This window comes from Monopterus albus, unplaced genomic scaffold (genome assembly GCF_001952655.1).
Source record: "Monopterus albus unplaced genomic scaffold, M_albus_1.0 scaffold103.1, whole genome shotgun sequence".
NCBI classification, from domain to species: domain Eukaryota; kingdom Metazoa; phylum Chordata; class Actinopteri; order Synbranchiformes; family Synbranchidae; genus Monopterus; species Monopterus albus.
This window is the reverse complement of record NW_018127983.1, coordinates 464,314-482,388: the sequence shown is the minus strand read 5'-3', so window position 1 is coordinate 482,388 and position 18,075 is coordinate 464,314. Positions and strand designations below refer to the sequence as shown.

At 43.0% G+C, this 18,075-nt stretch overlaps 1 protein-coding gene across 2 annotated transcripts in view; it reads right to left on the bottom strand.

Moving 5' to 3' along the window:
* Nucleotides 1-18,075, bottom strand: part of evi5b (ecotropic viral integration site 5b) — a 45,757-nt gene that overhangs the window by 18,759 nt on the left and 8,923 nt on the right. Inside the window, exons 3-18 of one of the 2 annotated variants that reach the window (XM_020609932.1) lie at nt 13,772-13,961; nt 11,592-11,816; nt 11,092-11,166; nt 10,879-11,004; nt 10,627-10,770; nt 10,004-10,093; nt 9,630-9,727; nt 8,451-8,511; nt 8,283-8,336; nt 7,250-7,282; nt 6,689-6,838; nt 5,714-5,845; nt 5,483-5,623; nt 5,177-5,335; nt 4,002-4,148; nt 3,384-3,479 (exon numbers count right to left, since the gene is read on the bottom strand). In XM_020609932.1, the coding sequence (XP_020465588.1) occupies nt 3,384-3,479; nt 4,002-4,148; nt 5,177-5,335; nt 5,483-5,623; nt 5,714-5,845; nt 6,689-6,838; nt 7,250-7,282; nt 8,283-8,336; nt 8,451-8,511; nt 9,630-9,727; nt 10,004-10,093; nt 10,627-10,770; nt 10,879-11,004; nt 11,092-11,166; nt 11,592-11,816; nt 13,772-13,961 (1,921 nt within the window). The remainder of the gene's footprint in view (nt 1-3,383; nt 3,480-4,001; nt 4,149-5,176; nt 5,336-5,482; nt 5,624-5,713; nt 5,846-6,688; nt 6,839-7,249; nt 7,283-8,282; nt 8,337-8,450; nt 8,512-9,629; nt 9,728-10,003; nt 10,094-10,626; nt 10,771-10,878; nt 11,005-11,091; nt 11,167-11,591; nt 11,817-13,771; nt 13,962-18,075) is intronic. The other variant, XM_020609933.1, reaches the window with a different exon arrangement.

Genomic DNA, 18,075 nt, shown 5'->3' with positions numbered 1-18,075 from the left:
TTGTTATTCTCGCTATGCACATCCTTTCGTTTCATGTATGCCTTAGTTGAATGATTTGGCTCGACCTAGGATCTGTTTTCTCTTGTGCACGGTTCATAGTGCGTTTACAGTTTCACTGTTTAAGTTACCAGTGTCTATAAACTGCATGGTGTTTCTGTGAATATATATTGTATGTTACGACGCTAAAGACGGGTTCATCACATATACCGCTAAACGGGGGTTGTGACTCCACCGGGGGTGGTATATCGGGTTAGACCTTCACAATAACAGCATTTGGTTTGTTTGTAACTGATACAGGATGTGTTCCTTAAGCATGTGTGGTAACTTAATTTCGAATTAGTTTATAAATAACAGATCTCTGTATACTTTGCTCATCCAGCCCTACGTTAATATGTATTATACTTATGCATACGGTAATGTGCTTATAAGGTGCATATATCTTAAATCCTTATTCATTGTATTTGTACCTATATTATTTGCAGGAAAACCACACCCACATGTAATCTTTGTATGAGAAATTGGATTAAAGGATCATTAACTGCAACTTCAAGCACCTGATTCATTCTGGGAATGTATGGGCCTTAAGTGGTGTTCTGGCCGACACACCGAGGTGACCATAGTGTTATAAGGACTGACCAGTGCCATAGACATTTGGAGTTTTCCTCGCTCACAATAGGCTTCATCATATTTTCTTCTCAGCTGGCTCTTTGGTTGATAAGGCTACTGCTTGTTGTTTCTTTGTCTGCTTGCGGTGAATCGTATGCTTTTTTGTGGTCGATGTAACAAGTTTATCCATTTACGTTATTATGCCCACTACGTACACTATTGGCCCTCTGTGTGAACGTTTCCTTATATTGTTGCGCTGCAGTTAACATGTCGACGTTAAACCGTTATTGCTGCACTATGGTTCCACTTTTTTCTCCCAGGCCCTGAACTGATGTTATTTTAATTTACTTGTATTAATGACCCATTTCTAATTTTCTCCATTCATTGTGCTCCACCTGTCATGTCTTTATTCCCCACTAGTGGGGCGCACCCCACACTTTGAGAACCACGGCACTAAGCACAAGCGAGATGTTTCTGCAGAATGCTGTAGTAGCCATGCTGGTAAAAGTGTCTTGAATTCTACATAAAATTTTGACTGCGTCACTGGCAACACACCCCCACACCATCACAACTCCTCCTCCATGCTTCACAGTCACCACACATGTACTGTAGATACATCTGTTCACCAGCTTTGTCTCACAAAGACACAGCAACTGGAACCAAAAATCACACATTTAGACTCAGACCAAAGTAGAGATTTCTACTGGTCTGATCTCCATTCCTTGCATTTCTTGACTTAGACAGTTCTCCTCTTCTTAATGCTCTACCTCAGTGGTTTCTTTGCAGCAGTTCAACCATGAAGGCATGACTCTTACAGACTCCAAATGCTGAGATGCATCTGCTACTTGAACAAAACCACTGATGTAGGCTCCAAACTGAGAGCAGGTATTTGGCAACTCCTGACACTTGTAATTCTAACGAACTCAGTAGCAACTCCTGCTCCTGCTTTCTAGGGGTGGTCAGGTTCATCACAGTATTTGGTGGTTTTTGTTTCTGGACTGACTGATCTTCAAGTGTTAAAGTGATAATGGACTGTTGTTTCTATTTAATTAGTCGAGCTATAATATGGATTACTACAGTAATTGAACAGGACTATTTGCTGTCATCCAGCACTCGATGCAGAGGCAGGAGTGTGATGTTACAAACCAGAGGTGGGAAGTCGACTGCCGTGGCTTGGACGGTGGTGGGTCATAAATCTGACTCCAGACTCGACTTGATAAAATCAAAAGACTTGCAACTCAACCAGATGCCAGTGACTTTGACTTTAGCCCTTTGTGAGATGCACCTCTCCCTCAATCTAACCAGCACATTATCACATTCAGACATGAAACCATTCAGGTGAACACACTTCTGTCTTTTGTCATTTTAAATGACACATTTCTCCAATGGCCGTTTATCAAACTATAAACAGTAGGCTGTGGCAGGCTATGGGGACCACTGCAGTCAGTGCAGTGGGCCAGTGCTCACTGGGAACAGGGGATGACAGTTTAGTAATGGTGGTGATTTATTTTCTGGCACACGCTGGCCAACATATATAATAATAATAATAATAATAATAATACAACAATCTAATATTTATAATCAGAAAAACATAGCTGTTGTGCGCCTGAACAAGATGCCAGACAACTTAGGGACTACGTCTCTCTCTCTCTCATTTTTTCATTGTTGCGACACAGACACAGTCTTTAAAACTCACCCCCGTGAGACAGCAAACCCTGCCACAATCAAAAGAAGCTGGCTGGAAAACCGTAGCTTTTGCCTGAAGTATTTTACTAAAGACAAGCAGCACCAAGTGGCACCACAACCTGCAGGCTGACCATCTTTAAACCCCTCCATACTGATAAAACACAGTCTAGGACATTAAGAAGGATGCAAAGGATTAAAAAAAACACTTAAAAAAAACAATTTTGTCTCCAAAACATGGTATGTGTCAAATCCACCAGAATCATAAACTTCAAATGTTTGCAAATGGTGTCCACACAGTATCCGACATCCAAATCTTTACCAGATGGATGAAGAATCTGTTAAACCTTCTGCTTTCATTAGAAATAAGCATCCAACCAGGCGGAACCTGCAGATGTGCATGCAGATGTGCGTGCACCTGTTGGTGCATCAGTGTGGTGAAGCCAGGGACCATCTGCTAGCTACTGACATGTGCAATAACAAAAAAATACCAGCAAATAGTTTTAAACAATATGTATTTTCTTTTCATGTTCACATCTCTTTAACTACACAGTGTTAATGTGGGCCCTGTTTAACTGTGATGTATCTTACATTACATGGTGGATGAACACTCCTGCATCATACTGTGCCTAATTCAAAGGCATCAATAGTGTGATGTCTTATCAGCGTTTTAAGCTCACAGACATGGGTTTGTGAATCAGGACCTCCTGGATTTCAGTTTACTAGTCTAGTAGAACACAGTGGTTTTAATGCATCAGATGCGTCTTTAATAGCCTCTCTAATACATCTCAATTAAATCTTTGTTTTGAACTTTTGATACAAATGTTGAAATCTGAATTTAAATTCAATAAGAAATTCAAAGCTAGAGTCAAATTTTCTATAATGCTGCTGAAGGTTGTTATTTTAAAATAATAATGTAACTTTTTTGAACTATTATTTCTGTACTACACTCACGCTGTTTGTTACTGTGTCTAAACGTTTGAACTGGCACTAAGTTGGTGATTAGTGAATGATGACTGAAACAAAGTTCAGGACTTTGGTCTTGTCTCGAGACTCGGTGGTGTTGACAGACAGGGGGAGTGTTGGGACTTTACCTGAATCTCAAGCTCTGAGATCTGTTGCTGGAGTTCAGCCATGGCAGCAATGTTGTCAGCCTCCCTCAGCCTCACTGCCATCACCTCTTCCTTATTCTGCAGACGAACCAAGAGGACAAAACTCTCAGCAAAGGAAGCCAATCATATTTCAACAACAGTTATAAGCAAGCCCAAGTGAGGCTCAATGTCCTCTGTTACTGTTCAACATTTGTGTATTTTCTGTTTGTGTGTTGGTGTCAGTGTTGCAGGGGGAAATTCCTAACAGACAGGGAGTACCAACACAGATCTAGCAGCATCAGCATACCCAGCCGCACTCTGATACTATCAGAGCAGGTGATTTCCTCCTTCTGGATACCGAACAGACCAGACTGAACTTATTTAATATCAAGATACTGTAAATGTATAAAACCAAATAAAACACTCAAGCCTCAAAGCGAAATTAACACAACTTGTCTTATTTTTCTAACTGTCCAGATGTTCATGTTAAAAAGTGTTTATAGTTCAAACAACCTTCCTGGAATTATTCTCCATAGAGTACACCACAACAGGCCAGTGGTTGTTTTTCCCTGTGTGTGTGTGTGTAGTGTTAAGTGGTGCAGATCAGCAACAGACATGTACCTTGCATTCAATCTCAGCTTGCCTCCGCTTGATCCCTTGCAGTTGCACATTCAGATCTTTATTTTGCACCGTTAGTGTCTGCATGCGCTCCTGGAGACAGCGACTCTCCTGCTCAGCCCGCCGCAGCTGGTTACTGTGAATCTGATTCTGTGTGAGCAAAAACATTTAACAAGTTTTAAGATTTTTATTTATTTTTTTTATATGACATATCCAAAAATGTCAAACAAATCCAAACGAGAAAAGTGGCGGCCGAACTGTTTCACACTTAAGTTCCTGAGTAGTACAGCAGATGACTGCTGCCCTCTGAAGGCTGCTGTGTGACAGTACAGGTAGAGAATTCACACAACTAATTTGCTGCTCATCTGACAGTACATACTAAAATATACCTTTAATTCTCTGTTATTAATTGAATTATAAGGATATAAATTCTAAGACACTGAAAAAGCAGGACATAACATTAACCAAACCGATCACTGAGCTGGATCAGATTAAATGTGGTCCTGCATGGGTCCAATTTTGAAAACCAGCACCTGAAAAGCTCTGTATTGGACCCAACCCGTTACCAGGAGTTATTTCTAAATGAAATCCGAACCCGATCCAACCCAATAAAATAAGAGCCGCGACCTGACCCGTAATTAAAATAGGATTTAGGCTACACAGTCACTTAACTTTAAGGTGCTTGAGAAAAGTGTTCTTGGAAAAGCCTCTGGCGATGGACACAGCACCTGGGCGCTGCAGCTGCTCCTTTAGTGATAAGGTGCATAGCCTGCTGCTTGTGATTATAATTTTGTATTCACCACTGACAATTTTTGCTTTGAGGTTATCCGGTTTGACACATTGGCGCCTATGTTGCTGTCTGAGTGACGTCCTATTAGCTGGATGTGAGTTGAGGGATCAAAGGTTGTGTCACAGGCCTTCACAATAAATGTATCAGTTATTTAGCCTTGATAAAATGATGCTGGATTAGATGTTTAAAAGAAGCTGCACCTTTATTTATTTTTTTTTTAATTTGTTTCACACGCTACCTGCCCACATGTAGTCCCATATCCCATATCCATGAATTAATATAAACACATTCTTTACATTTTACACATTGTTTTTTGCCAATACTCGTAGGCTATCCGCAGGTACCCGACCCGGTACAGGACTCTGAAAAGGCTGCTGTGACCTCTGACCTGTGTCTCCAGCTCCAGCATCCTCTGCCGTGTCTCTCGGAGCTCTGCCTGGGCCTCGGCCTCACGCAGTCTCACACTCATCAGCTCATCCTGCAGCTCACTCAAGGTATTCTTTTTGGGGCTGTCCTTCCAGCGACCAGCAGTGCGTGCCAGGTGACGCTGAGGAAAGGTGTCACAGACTCACTGAACAAATAAACTGCCATAAAAAAACTTTCCTTTTTTCTTTTCCAGTTCATAAATGTTGGCATTTTGCACTTTGAAAATTGTGTTGATCAAATAGTCTTGTTCTGTAATATTGGTGCCTACCTGCCAGTGCTCCTCCAGGTCTCTGACCTGTTGTCTCAGCTCTTTCAAGCCAGTCACAGCCTCCACCTCCCTCAGCTTCACCCCAATCAGCTCCTCTTGTAGTCGTGCCACATTGGTGTCATCTGGTAGTGCTGTGTTCCTCTAAAGGAGGGTGTGTGGGGAAAACAAGGTAACTAGCAATAGGTGGACAACGATGTAATTAGATCACAGAACAATATTGTGGCAACTCACCTTTTCTATATCAAGGATCTTGTCTTGCATTTCCTTGAGTGCACACTGGGACTCGGCCTCCTTCAGTCGCGCCTGTACAAGCTCTCTCTCCAGCTGCAGAACAGACTCCTCAGAGTACCGAGGGGCTCCCTTCTACAACCACCAAGACAGGCGAGTGAGCAGAGACTGCAAAGCAGAACTACAAATACTGGTACCCGTGTGTCCACAACAATGGCATCTCATGAAAAATATCCAACTTGCAGTAATGTGAACCAGGGCCCCAAAATAATTCCAGCCTATTAAATAGCCTCAGCTTATACCATATGTACTGTATTCTTCTGAAAGAAACATGCCTCTAGTCATTCTACTACAAAGAACCCTAATTTCAGCCACGAACCATTTTGCCTTTCACATAAATTATCCATGATTGCTCTTTGTGAAGCAGGATAGCAAGTTATGTAAAACAGGGTGATGCTCGCACATTTTCAACTGGAATCCAACAATCAATAATTAAGAATGTCATGTCAATAGAAATGCAGGGGGAGGATTCTGTGAACAGGGTGCCATGTGTGAAATCGACCAGCCTGTCAGACAGCTGCTTCCATATTCATGTAAGCATTTCTGAGAATGCACAATACTGTAAACGCTGGCAGAACTGTGTAGATCTCCATGTACCATTTTGAAATCATGCATGCCACGACAGCTCATTATGCAAAACGGATGTGCAAAGTGAGAAAAGCCCTGCACCGCTGATGCCTGATCTTTGTTGCTAGGCGATATGCTGAGCTTGGCAGACATATGACTGTGACAATGTGAAATTACATTCTTACTGGACCAGGTGTCACTTCATGTGTCACTTCTAGCACACCATGTAATCCTAAACTGCCTGAGCTTTCAGCACTGCACAACGCAAACACATGTGTCTCAGTGTCACAGACTGACCAGGAGCTGAGCCAGTGCATCCTGCCTGCTAGAGACTCTGTGGCACCTCCTTACCGATTGTGGCTGCTGCTGCTGGAGCTGCCTGATGGTTTTCTTGGCCTGCTCCAGCTGAGCACTGGCCTCCTCGCTCTGCTGTTTGACTGTGGCCAGCTCCCGCTTGACCAGGTAGTTCTCCTCTGCCTCCTGAGCTCGAGTCACTTGTCCCTTGGGACAAAACCACCCGAGGAGCAGTGAAGTGAGCAGGACAAGAAGTGAAACGAGAGGGCGGATGGGTGGGCAAATCAGAGAGGGTGAGGGATTGGGTTTTGTAAGGACATGCTTATTTTAAATCTAGCAACCTATGATTTCAATTTTAATTCCTTAGCTACCTTCAACATGATTTGTGAAGTTTGACATGTCACATTGTGGTATCCCATGCACATATTAAATACTGTAATCACTAACCATAATCAGGTTTAGTTGGGTCTAATCAGAGAATCATTAGTACATTTGTTGTCTAGCCCCTGGAATTTACTGTGCCCATTGTGCTAATCACAAGCATGCGATGCTTAAGAGACAGAAAGAAGGAAGGTGCAACATGTGTAATAAAAGGTAAAGAGAAAATGAGCAGTGTACCTGGATCAATCTATCTGCCAAGGAAGCACTTTCCTACAAAACAGAAATATCAACAGGAGACAGGAAAGAGAGAGACAATCCAGAGGACAGTTTAAAGCACACAAAAGAACAACCGATTGTTTCAGAAGAGGAATGCAATGTTCATTTTCCCTCCAGAAATATTTGTTTACAGACTGATGCTTACATTCAGAGGTAGAAAAGGAACACTGCATGCAGGGGTTGTAAAAAAGGTGCAAATGAGCTGGTGACAAAGTGAAGAGCTAGGCGGTGCTGATAACACAGTGACAGGAAGAAGCACAGGCAACTCTACTTAAAGCTGAGAATGAAGTATGGTACAAGAGCAGCACATTAACAGCACTAAGGAGCTATGAACAGAAGCTCGGGGCTTTGCTGTGGTACTTCCAAGCTTCTGAATGGGAGTTACATGACAGAGATACATCAGAGGGCAGCAGTCTCGGGGTGGTTTTAAATAACAGACTTCTTCAGGCCACAGTGTTCCTCTCGCCACGCTAATTTGGCGCAGCAGACACCCTCGCTTTCCACAGCAGACCTCATGCATGGTGCCTTTACCTGGCAGTGGTAGTGGCCGTTCATAGAGACACAAAAACAAACTGTGCAACTTGGCATGCAGTGCTTCATATCAACGTAGACAGCATCAAGCAGCTGCTGTCACATTCCAAACAGGCTTGTTAACAATCTCTGCTGCGGTTAGTTGTGTCTGGTGAATTTTTAATTCACCACATGAAGTTATTTGAGCCACACACAAGCCACCAAGACAACTTCAAGTACAAATCCAACTTGTTTCTGACAAGTCACCATACTGTGCCAGGCAACAATCTTTTATCATGTAAATGAACACCCTTCAACGAACACAGCCCAGTTAGTGAAAGACCAGACTCCATCACTAGGAGGTGATGTATGATGCATGGCCATACACAGCTGGAAGGGTTAATGTGATGCCGATGAGCAGTGAGCACTGTCTGACTGGTGTGTGTAGTGACGGAGCACTTGTGACAAATACTGCTGCACTCACTTTCTCTAGTGTGTCTATCCTCTGCTTCAGGAGCCTGTTCTCCGTGCGTAGCCTCTGCAGAACAAGAAATGTCAAATTCAAGTGACACAGAATGGATCATATATTTGGCATGGCTGAGCTTTCTGGACAATCCTGTATCACAGTTCAGATTTAACTCCCTCTCCTCACCTTGATCTCCACCTGTTCCTCCATCTCTTTAGTTTTGATTGTAGTGTATTCTTTCTCTAACCTGGGAAAAAAAAATGTATCAAGAAGACCCCATTAGTGTGAAGACAATTTGTTTAGTGTGGGCTGGAGGACTGAAGAAAACAGCTGCAATAAAAACAAGGATGAATATTTTTTAAATGATTAAAATAGAAAAGCTTGCTTTCATCTCTAGGGCTTTCCAAATAATTCTTTTAAAAAATCCTGAAAAGACCAATATATTGCAGTACAATTTTTAGGGAAACCAGAAACTGTGTTCATCTGGTAAACCTTCACTTCAATCTACAATATGCGAGTTGTGGGAATTAAGCTAGCGCAGGCATGAGGCTGTACAACAACCCACTGGGCTCCTCCCTCCCCTGCCCTTCCCTGCTCTGCCAATGCTCCTCCCAGCCCCTCACCTACATCCGCGTTGTGCTCTGTGTCTAAGCTAATGCAGGAAACAGGAGCCTGTTAGCCTGTGAGTCAGCCACAATGACAAGAAGAGCAGCAGACCAAAAAGGCATTCCGAGTATCGACCGACAGCCCGGAGCAGCTCTCCACATTAAAATGTGTTTTGAAGCATAGTTCAACTTAGAAATTTTAGAACATAGCAGCATACTGCTGCTGCTTTAATTCAGTCCCTTTAAACGCTAGCATGACCTGGAGAGGCTCACAAAAATCTAGTTTGTCTCTCTACTGGTAAACACAGAGTTCAACACGTAAAGAATAACTGTACTAATAATCTTTACTTGAATTTAAACAAAGCTTTTCTTTCCAAATAATTTTTTTCCATAATTAGTACTATATTACACAGTTGTTTCTGGTGAACTGCCCTGGAAATTATGGCTCTATAAGATATAGGATTGCTCAACAAGAAACACAGTATTCTAAACATAACAAGATAAGTACATCATTTATAGATTTCGTAGCCTCAATTAAGAATATCAGCATCTGAAAAAAGCCAAGCCAGCTAAAACCTTATGAATCTCAAATCTGGACACTGCAAAACTGCCGTTGCCAACTGAATGTAGTCAGAGCTGAAAACTGAATATAAAGTTATGAAATAGTTAGCGAAAGGTAAATGTTACAGAAGTACAGTATGTGAGGGGAACGTGAGAGTTGCACTGAGGTTCCCAAAGAAAACATGACAGCTGTGCTTACTTTTTCATCTTCTTGGCATTGTACTTCACTTGATAAGCAGCCTGGATGACCTTATCTGGTCCGCTGTCCAGCTGGTGTGGGATGACCTTCTGAAAGTGCTGAAGCACAGTGTGGAAACGGAGGCAGGGTGAGTGCCACACACCAATAAACCAGCTACTTTCAAACAAATACACGCTCCGCTGTCTCGCTCAGGCATTTCTCTGACCTCAAAGCACCGCTTCAAACCTCGACATGTGCACTGGTACACAGTGGGAGGACATGTGTATCATTAGTGGCTGTGGCGGAGGTTCATCCCTTGAGGACACTGCACATTTGGCACCACAACTCAGAGGTGCTTGAATCACAGGCTCTGTAGAGATTATGGTGAACGGTACCTGTAACATTCCCTCCATGTCGAGCTGGATGAGCTCAGCCTGGTTCATCTGAAGGATGGCCAGTCCCACACGGAACACTATCTCCAGACCCTGAGGACAGAGATCACCAGTGATCACTGGAGAACTGTTTAGTGAAAGCACTGATGTGACAGCCAGCGTGCTGTGAAATGTGGACTACAGTTTGGTTTCTCCAACAGGTGGTGCTAATGGATAACCTTTCCATGTTGCTCAGCTTCATGCCATGTGTAATTTATATGAGGTCATTTTTCTAAGCAGGAGAAGAAAGGAGAAAACCTTCCATCTGGCAAAATTAAGGTTTTATTCTTCTTTCTTTTTGATTTGTGCATTTTAGACACCATTAGTCACAGTGACGTGGAGTAAGGACAACAACAGGGAAGGTTCAACTATTAAGTCACAAACATTAGAAACAAGCAAAAGAATAAAGGTTCAAGAGTCAAATACAGGGAGTGAATTCAGATGTACACTGTAAGATAAATACATAGATTGGCAATTACACCGAGACAAATTCTTTATAGGCTGATACAGTACATGTAAGTAGACAAAGGATGGCATTCAAAGCAGCTGATAACTCCTTAGAACAGCCACAGCTCCTATCAACTGACCTCGCACATGAAGATATCGAAGATCCTTGTGGCAACGGGCAGAGGGAAGGAGGTGAGGAAGATGGTGAGGAACCAAGAAGAGGCATACATGGAGGTGTGAAAGCTCTGGGCCTGGAAATGCATATGCAACTCTGGGAGTTGTTCCTGTCAGGGAACAATCAGACACCATTACCCCTGCACGACTACATTATGTCAAACTGTTAAATATACAGGTGTCAGACAGAAAAAGCACAAGAGGAGTACAAAGTCTACCTGGATCATGTACTCAAACTGGTACATGCAGAGTCCCAGCTCAGCCATACTGGGTTTGAAGAGCTCTCGTAATCTGTAATCTTGCATCAACTTCACGAACACACAGAAAGCCTCTTCCTCTGGCATCTAGACAAACAGAAGGATGAGATCAAACCTCGAAATCGGTCTGTTATTCAGTCAAACTGCTCGCTGACATGTGGTGAAGACGGCTACCTGCATGAGTAGCAGTCCTACAATGAACGCACTCCCTTGACAATAGCCGACCTCACGGTCCACCAGAGAATATGCCTGGGATCAGAAGAATTAGCTTTGGATGAGTCTCACTGACAGTCAGAAGAATAAACGTTTCTACTAGAGATGCACCAATCGCAATTTTCTTGGATGGTTCTGATCCCCCCACTCCACCCCAACACACATACGCTATGGTTTGGGTCTGTGTCACTGTGTGCATGACATAAACAGTCCCAGCTCTAAATCTGATTGGCACAGAGTCGGAAACCACAGCGTGAACGGCCGATCACACTGAAAACCAGCCATTTCCCAACTCCGCCGACCGATCGGTGCATCTCTAGTTTCTACATGGGTCCACTGCAGATTTACTCTTCTTACAGGTTTTACCCTGAAACTACTGTTAACAAAAAATACCTCTTTGCATTATCTGTGTACATGATTATACATGCAGTCATGTTCTTCAGACACAAACGCAGGTTTACCTTCATCACATTGAAAAGCACCTCCTGGCCCAAGCTGTCCTTCTCCTTGAAGAATTCGTGTTCGGGATAAGTGCGGGCGATGTCTCTGCGGATCAGCTTCTCACAGGGTGACGTCATCTTCAGGAGTTCTGAGTACTGATCTTTGATGGGCATATTTTGGGCGTTGCACAGCAGCTGCCACACGATGGCCCGAAAGTGGTGAGGAATCCCTTTTCTGACAAGATCCTGTGGAAAAACAAAAGATGCTCTGTGAAGCTGAAATGAATTTATCTGTGTTTTAAAGGCATTAATGAGGGATTTCAATGAAACTGTCACTGTTCATTTCTGAACGTGAACAACAAAAACGGTGTACGGACAATGGGGACAACAGAACATGTAGGAGTAGAACAAAACAGACGTGTCTGGTGTCAAGAAAAAGAGGAAACACTTGCATTTCCTACAACACGATACAGCCATGGGCATGCTTTGAGCTCTAGTATTTATTTTCCTATTTCAGCACAGTGTGCATCTCATGATCATACATTTCCACTGCAAAATATTGTTTTGTCAGGGAGGCACTCGTGCGATTTGTTTCCTTATATCGCTGCTGACACAATTTGATTAAGCAATTTCCTGTGCTGACAGGGAACACTGGTTGTTCCCGCTGTGATAGGAGTGTGCATGGCCGCGCACATGTGTGCATGCATCTGGCCAGTGCAGGGTGCATCTGGAGCAGAGGTCCACCAACGCAGGCTTTCAGCAGGGGATCCTGCTGCCCTCTCAGAGGTTAGACAAGACAAACCAGGCGTTGTACTGTAACAATGCACCGTCTAATACAGTATCTTGACTGTGTGTGGACAAAGGCCGCCATCTGAGTCACACCACTACAACTAGCCTTGGTTTCTGTTCCCAATAATACTGGACAAAGTTCTCTGTAACAGTGGTAGGTGTTGATGAAATATGAACATTTGTGGTTTTGCTGACAAGCACAGAAAACTAAAGGCTCCTTCCTTCATGCAACAGAAACTGGTTTATCTGTAGACCGGGAGGAAAAACAATGCGGACGCCTCAGCAGATATGATTAATATCCCAGGCTAGTTGCACACATCTGGTCATTACTACTTCTGGTAAGTTACATAGATGCACCCCATGCATACTCACATAACCTTTGCAAAACTTCCCCATTCACACATGCAGTGCCAAGTAAACACCCTGCCCCTGCTGTGGGCCTGTCAGTCCCATTTGCATATGGCTATTTTCATCAACAGCTTCCTGGAACAGCAGCTCCATGTCTACACATTTTTGTATATGAATAAAACCAGCGGGGTTCAAAGAGAGACACAGTCATGGGTGCTGAGCACGAATGTCACTATCACTGCACAACTGTTGGGCAGCACTTTCAATGCTGAAAACTAAATGGGCCAAAAGAAGAATTCCAGTTTTAGTTCAATGGTTCAGGCAGGTTTCAGGAGACATGACATTAATGACACAGCCAACATAAACCTCTCATATCAATGCCATTAAACGTCTTTGCAATGAACATGCAGCAGTAGAAAGAACACCTTAACTTTCTTAGCTGCACGCAGTTTAACATCAGGAACCTTCAGGTGGTCAAACACAGGACTGAACACTGCCTTCTGTTTTTGTGGTTACTGTCTTTACACTATTCCCACTGTACATGTGCAGTTTAAATCAGCCTACCACTGACCCAGAGACCTCAGAGAGTAACCGTAGAAACAAGCCACCTAAATTTAGCTTCAGATGTCAAGAACTAAAATAACAAGTTCAAGGGCAACACCACAGGGTCACCTGGGACACAGAGAGCCTTGGAAAGTATTTCTGGACCAAACAAACATTCAGATAAGGCTAGTGTAGAATTCAGGTCAGTGCTCGATACAAAGGCCCATGAACCTCTTGGGTATCACAAGAAAGGCTGTGCAGCCTGTTTGTTAACCTTCATATAAAATGTCAATCCATTTCCATGCAGAAACAACATCATCTAGTCAAACAGGTTATTATCAAACATGAATGTCCACAAAGCACATTTACAAAATTACAGATTTACTCTCTTAACCTACTCTTCAGCTGGGACCAAAGTGTCTCAGTGAGCTCTTAATGCAGTCTTGTTTCAGTGAGCTCTTAAGCAGGTTTGCACAAGACTCTGCTGTCACTTCACAGGAAGTCATGTGCAAGAGCCTCACCTTGAGCTGCTTCTCCTTCTTCTTGCGCACCTCCTCCCACTCATTGACGATTCGTCCCCAGAGGATCCAAGAGTCCTCCTCCAGGTGGGAGAGGTTGGAGGAGGCAGAGGAGCTGGACACCAGGGAGGAGCCACTGTTCCGCCTGGACCCATTCATGGAGCGCAGCGACTTGCTGTCTGTCTCCAGCAACCTGTGGCGACGTAAGAGGTCGGATGTACTGTTAACACTGCGTTGGCTGTATACAGATATTTTTGTCATGAAATCCACTACCAGCATATGGTTCAATAATTTATCACAACTTAATTCAAATGTCTCTCTTCACCTGACACTAATCAAGAACACATAGCTAACAGACAAAAGTATTTACATCCTTTAGAAAAATGTACTAAAACTTGCCTGAATGTCTTGTCCAGACCCTTTTTCTGGCTAAACAATCGGTGTATGATCCTAATACACAGTGTAAATTGTCTTCTACCTACTAGAAGATCAGTGCTTCCTACACACTGATTTATTTGTGGCAGGCTGCCACAATATCATCACCTACTGCCAGATATTGATTTAAAATGGATTAACTCAATTCAGTCCAAATCAATTCAATGTAGTGCATGCACTCGCTCAGTCTCTCTGTACCCTGCTCTGTTTCTCACTCACACACACACACACACTCACACGTGCAAACACATGCTGACGGATGTCTGTGAACAGCTCCTCCTCTCCATGTTTGTTTGTTTTTTTAACACAACGTTGTCAATCCCAGCGATCCCACTCTCCTATTACGTTACTTGCAAGCTAGTAAGCCTAGCTAAGCTAACGTTAGAGCACAACTGCTGCTGAGGTCAGCACGCTGTAGACAGCATGGATGTAGACGGACTGTTGTGCAAGTGGATAAAGCTAATGCTAGCTCATAAACTCTAATGCTGAATGTTTGTGCTGTAATTTAATACAATTTTGAGGTACCTGTACTTTAGGAGTATTTTCATTTTCTGCTACTTCATACTTCGACTTCACTATATTGTACCTTTTACTCTAGTTACTTTTCAGACTGAGATTAATTAAACAAAATACAGTAGAATCACTAGACTTTACTGATCCCTGGTGGGAAATTCACAAGCTACTGTCATACTTTGAAGTACTTCACATACTGTAAAGTATAAGCATATAAGCTAGTTAACATTAGCTCCACCTTTACCAGCTGCAACATTAAATGTGAAGTATGCAATAAATATAGTCCAATAATGATATACATTAATGTGAATAGTGACATTCTGCATAATCAGTACTTTTACTTTTGATACTTTAAGTATATTTTATGCTAATACTTTTCTACTTTTACCTAGGTAACAATTTGAATTACAGTAAGTAAGCAATCTTAGCACTTCTTCTACTACTGAATATTTGGCCCCTCAGTCCAGGGCAATACCGTAACACACACGTGGGAATGCAGATCGGTCCAATCAGTGCGATTAGTGATCAATTCCTTTGTTTAGAATATTTCCTGGCTTTACTGGTAAAGCAGCAAGAGAGGGTCAGGAAGCGAGAGGTAAGAGGAGGGCAGCAGCCAACATGATGCTGCTGCTGTGGGAGAGCTAGCGCAGGAGGGACAGGGCAAATGAACAGCACAACAGCTCAGAGCCACTACAGTATTACTATATTCCATAAGAAAAGTAAAGCTACATTTTAAAAAGAGTACATACCAGACAGATATGTTGAACGAGTGTAGGAGTGTTGATGTGAGATGTGGCTAACTCTAGAATCAGTGCCAGACAATGCTGAGTGAGGCACACAGACAAACCACTTCCAATCAAAGCCACCCACATTTCTAGGGCAGTGCTAAAAATAAAGGTTTATTTAAAAAGATACTGTATTTTGGACTGATGTGTTACAGCTTCAGGATTGTAACATAATAACCCACTCAGTAACAGTAACAGGATGTCAGAGCCCGACAGCCTCAATTAATAATTTATTCCCCTCTCCTGAGGAGTCAAGCCTACAAATCATCTTCATCAAGACCTACTGCTGTTAAAGAGGTTAGTGGGTATCTGGTTACATGTTACAATTATCTGATTCAAGAACTAGCCAAACACAGACTAAACAACACTGGCAATAAAAGAACTACAACAGTTATCTAGTGTCTACCAGCAGTCACAGCTGCAGTGTCTAATACAAGCATCCTCTTATTCAAATTCTGGTATTAACTAGAGGGTTACTCAACACGCCTATACTTGAACTGAAAGACTGTTAAAAAAACAAAACAAAAAGGATGTAAAAGCACCTCTACTAAAGAAGAGGGTTGGCACTCATTTAAATTTTGCTGGCAGCTCCTTTAAGTGGCTGAAAAAAGCCTATCAGGTGGAGGTAAAATATTTCCTGGATCATTATGTCTATTTTGTTGAGCGTTTGCATCCATGGTCAGCATCTGAAGAGGCTAGCTGGGGATGCAAAGCTTGAGCAATGTGGTTTTCAGCAGGTTCATTTTGCACTATGTTACTGTTAACAGCTGTTTTTTTTTTCCCTGGGGTTGCTGACCAAGCGTCCTGATCAAGGACCAGCATGCAGAACAACGAAGCTGCAACTCCCAACCCATGCAGCACCGGTGGGGCTCATAACAGACACACAAAGGCTCAGACACCTGATCTCGGAAAATGCCGAGGCCTCTGCACTGCACTAGAGCCTGTGACGTCACTGAGTGTGTTCCTAGAATGGCTAGGGTTACAGCCAAACTGGGTTGTGTGGGAGGAAGTGAAACGGACAGCTCGACAGACCAGCCACCAAGAACTTTTTCACTTGTATTCAGCTCTCACACTGAGCTACAAAGTGACTAAAAGGAGCACCATTTAGCTCAAGTTTAGCAGGAAAAGCCAGCTTTTCAAAGATTTCAGTTGTCACCATACATTATTACACAGTACAGTATGAGCCCGTGTTACACAGGAACCTGAACAGCTCTGCTAATAATTCACCAGTAGTCAAACACAAGTCTGAAGCTATGAACTACACAAGACTGAAGAAAATTAGTTCAAGCAATATTTGGAGTTGTTAAAAGGAAATTCTGATTAAATGTTGAGCTAGGACAAAAAGCCAAATGTACATTCTCCTTCAAGAGTGTGACTGTCACAACGTCATGACTTCAATTTGCAGTTCATTACAGCAGCAGAACAAGCTGAAACACTTTACACCTTACCAAGAGAAACTCATGATGTGGTCCTCATGCCTCTGGTTTCGAGAAAATCTGGAGCAATGGCATGTCTGATTTTCAGACTGGAGAAGACAGTGTGGGCCTTCCTATTCTGTGTGACTCTACCGAACAAATGCTCATAGCTTTTATCTGCTCTGTAGGGTACAAAGGCCTCACCAAACACACAAGCACAAGGTAAACAAGTGCAGGATCCATCACAGTATCTGTAACATGTATACCAAAGACCGCCCTCTTGTTGTTGCATCATTCATCTAAGTACCTCAAAGACAAAATGACAGGATTTGTGTGTTTGGTGGGTATTAGTATGTTTCTACCAACTGGTTTACAAAGAAGAGACAGTGTTGTAAGTCAGAAGCAAACAGTGGCAGCAGAGAAATGTGTGCTGTCAAAGGGCCCAGCTGTGGCTCTACATGTTGGGGTGGAGGCAGGGGCCAAAGGGCAGATGAACTACGAGCCCCTCGACTCAACTTCTATTGACCAGATGGGTGGCTGCTCAGAGGTTTGTGAAGTTCATTAGAGAGAAAAAGAAATATTTCTCTTGTTGGGTTTGATCTCCACTAATGCTGAAAAGCATCACAACCAGTGCCACTTGGCATTCTGGAGCAGTGGCTGTTGTGGGCGTACTGATGAGTCACCAAGCTCAGCATTCAACAGAGCTTTGATATCTTTTTCAGTGGCAATAAATGTGACACAATCCCGAACTCTGAACTGCATGCTCGGTTCCCATGCTGATGTGCAGCGCGCTAGCCATGGGTGAGAGTCTGTGGGAAGAATTCAAAGTCGGCAAGAGTGGAAGTGTTGTATCAGGCATTCATCGGCGCTTTAATCCGATGACCACCTTGGGGACAGCGCAGACTACTTCGCAATTTACAACAGACTCTTATTTGATCCAATATTCAGATAAACTCTGAATGCTGTGAGGTGATGTCTGGAGCCTGTAGCAGAAGCAGGATTTCTGAGGTATCTGATCAACTTTGATGAAGGACGAGCTCAAACTGGAAAAAACAAACAAACTATGGTCCACAGAGCCAGCTGCTGTTTAACAAAGATGATAGTTGAGTCGGTGGATGACTTGTAAGCAAATCCTCATCAGTCTCAGTCTACACAGCCC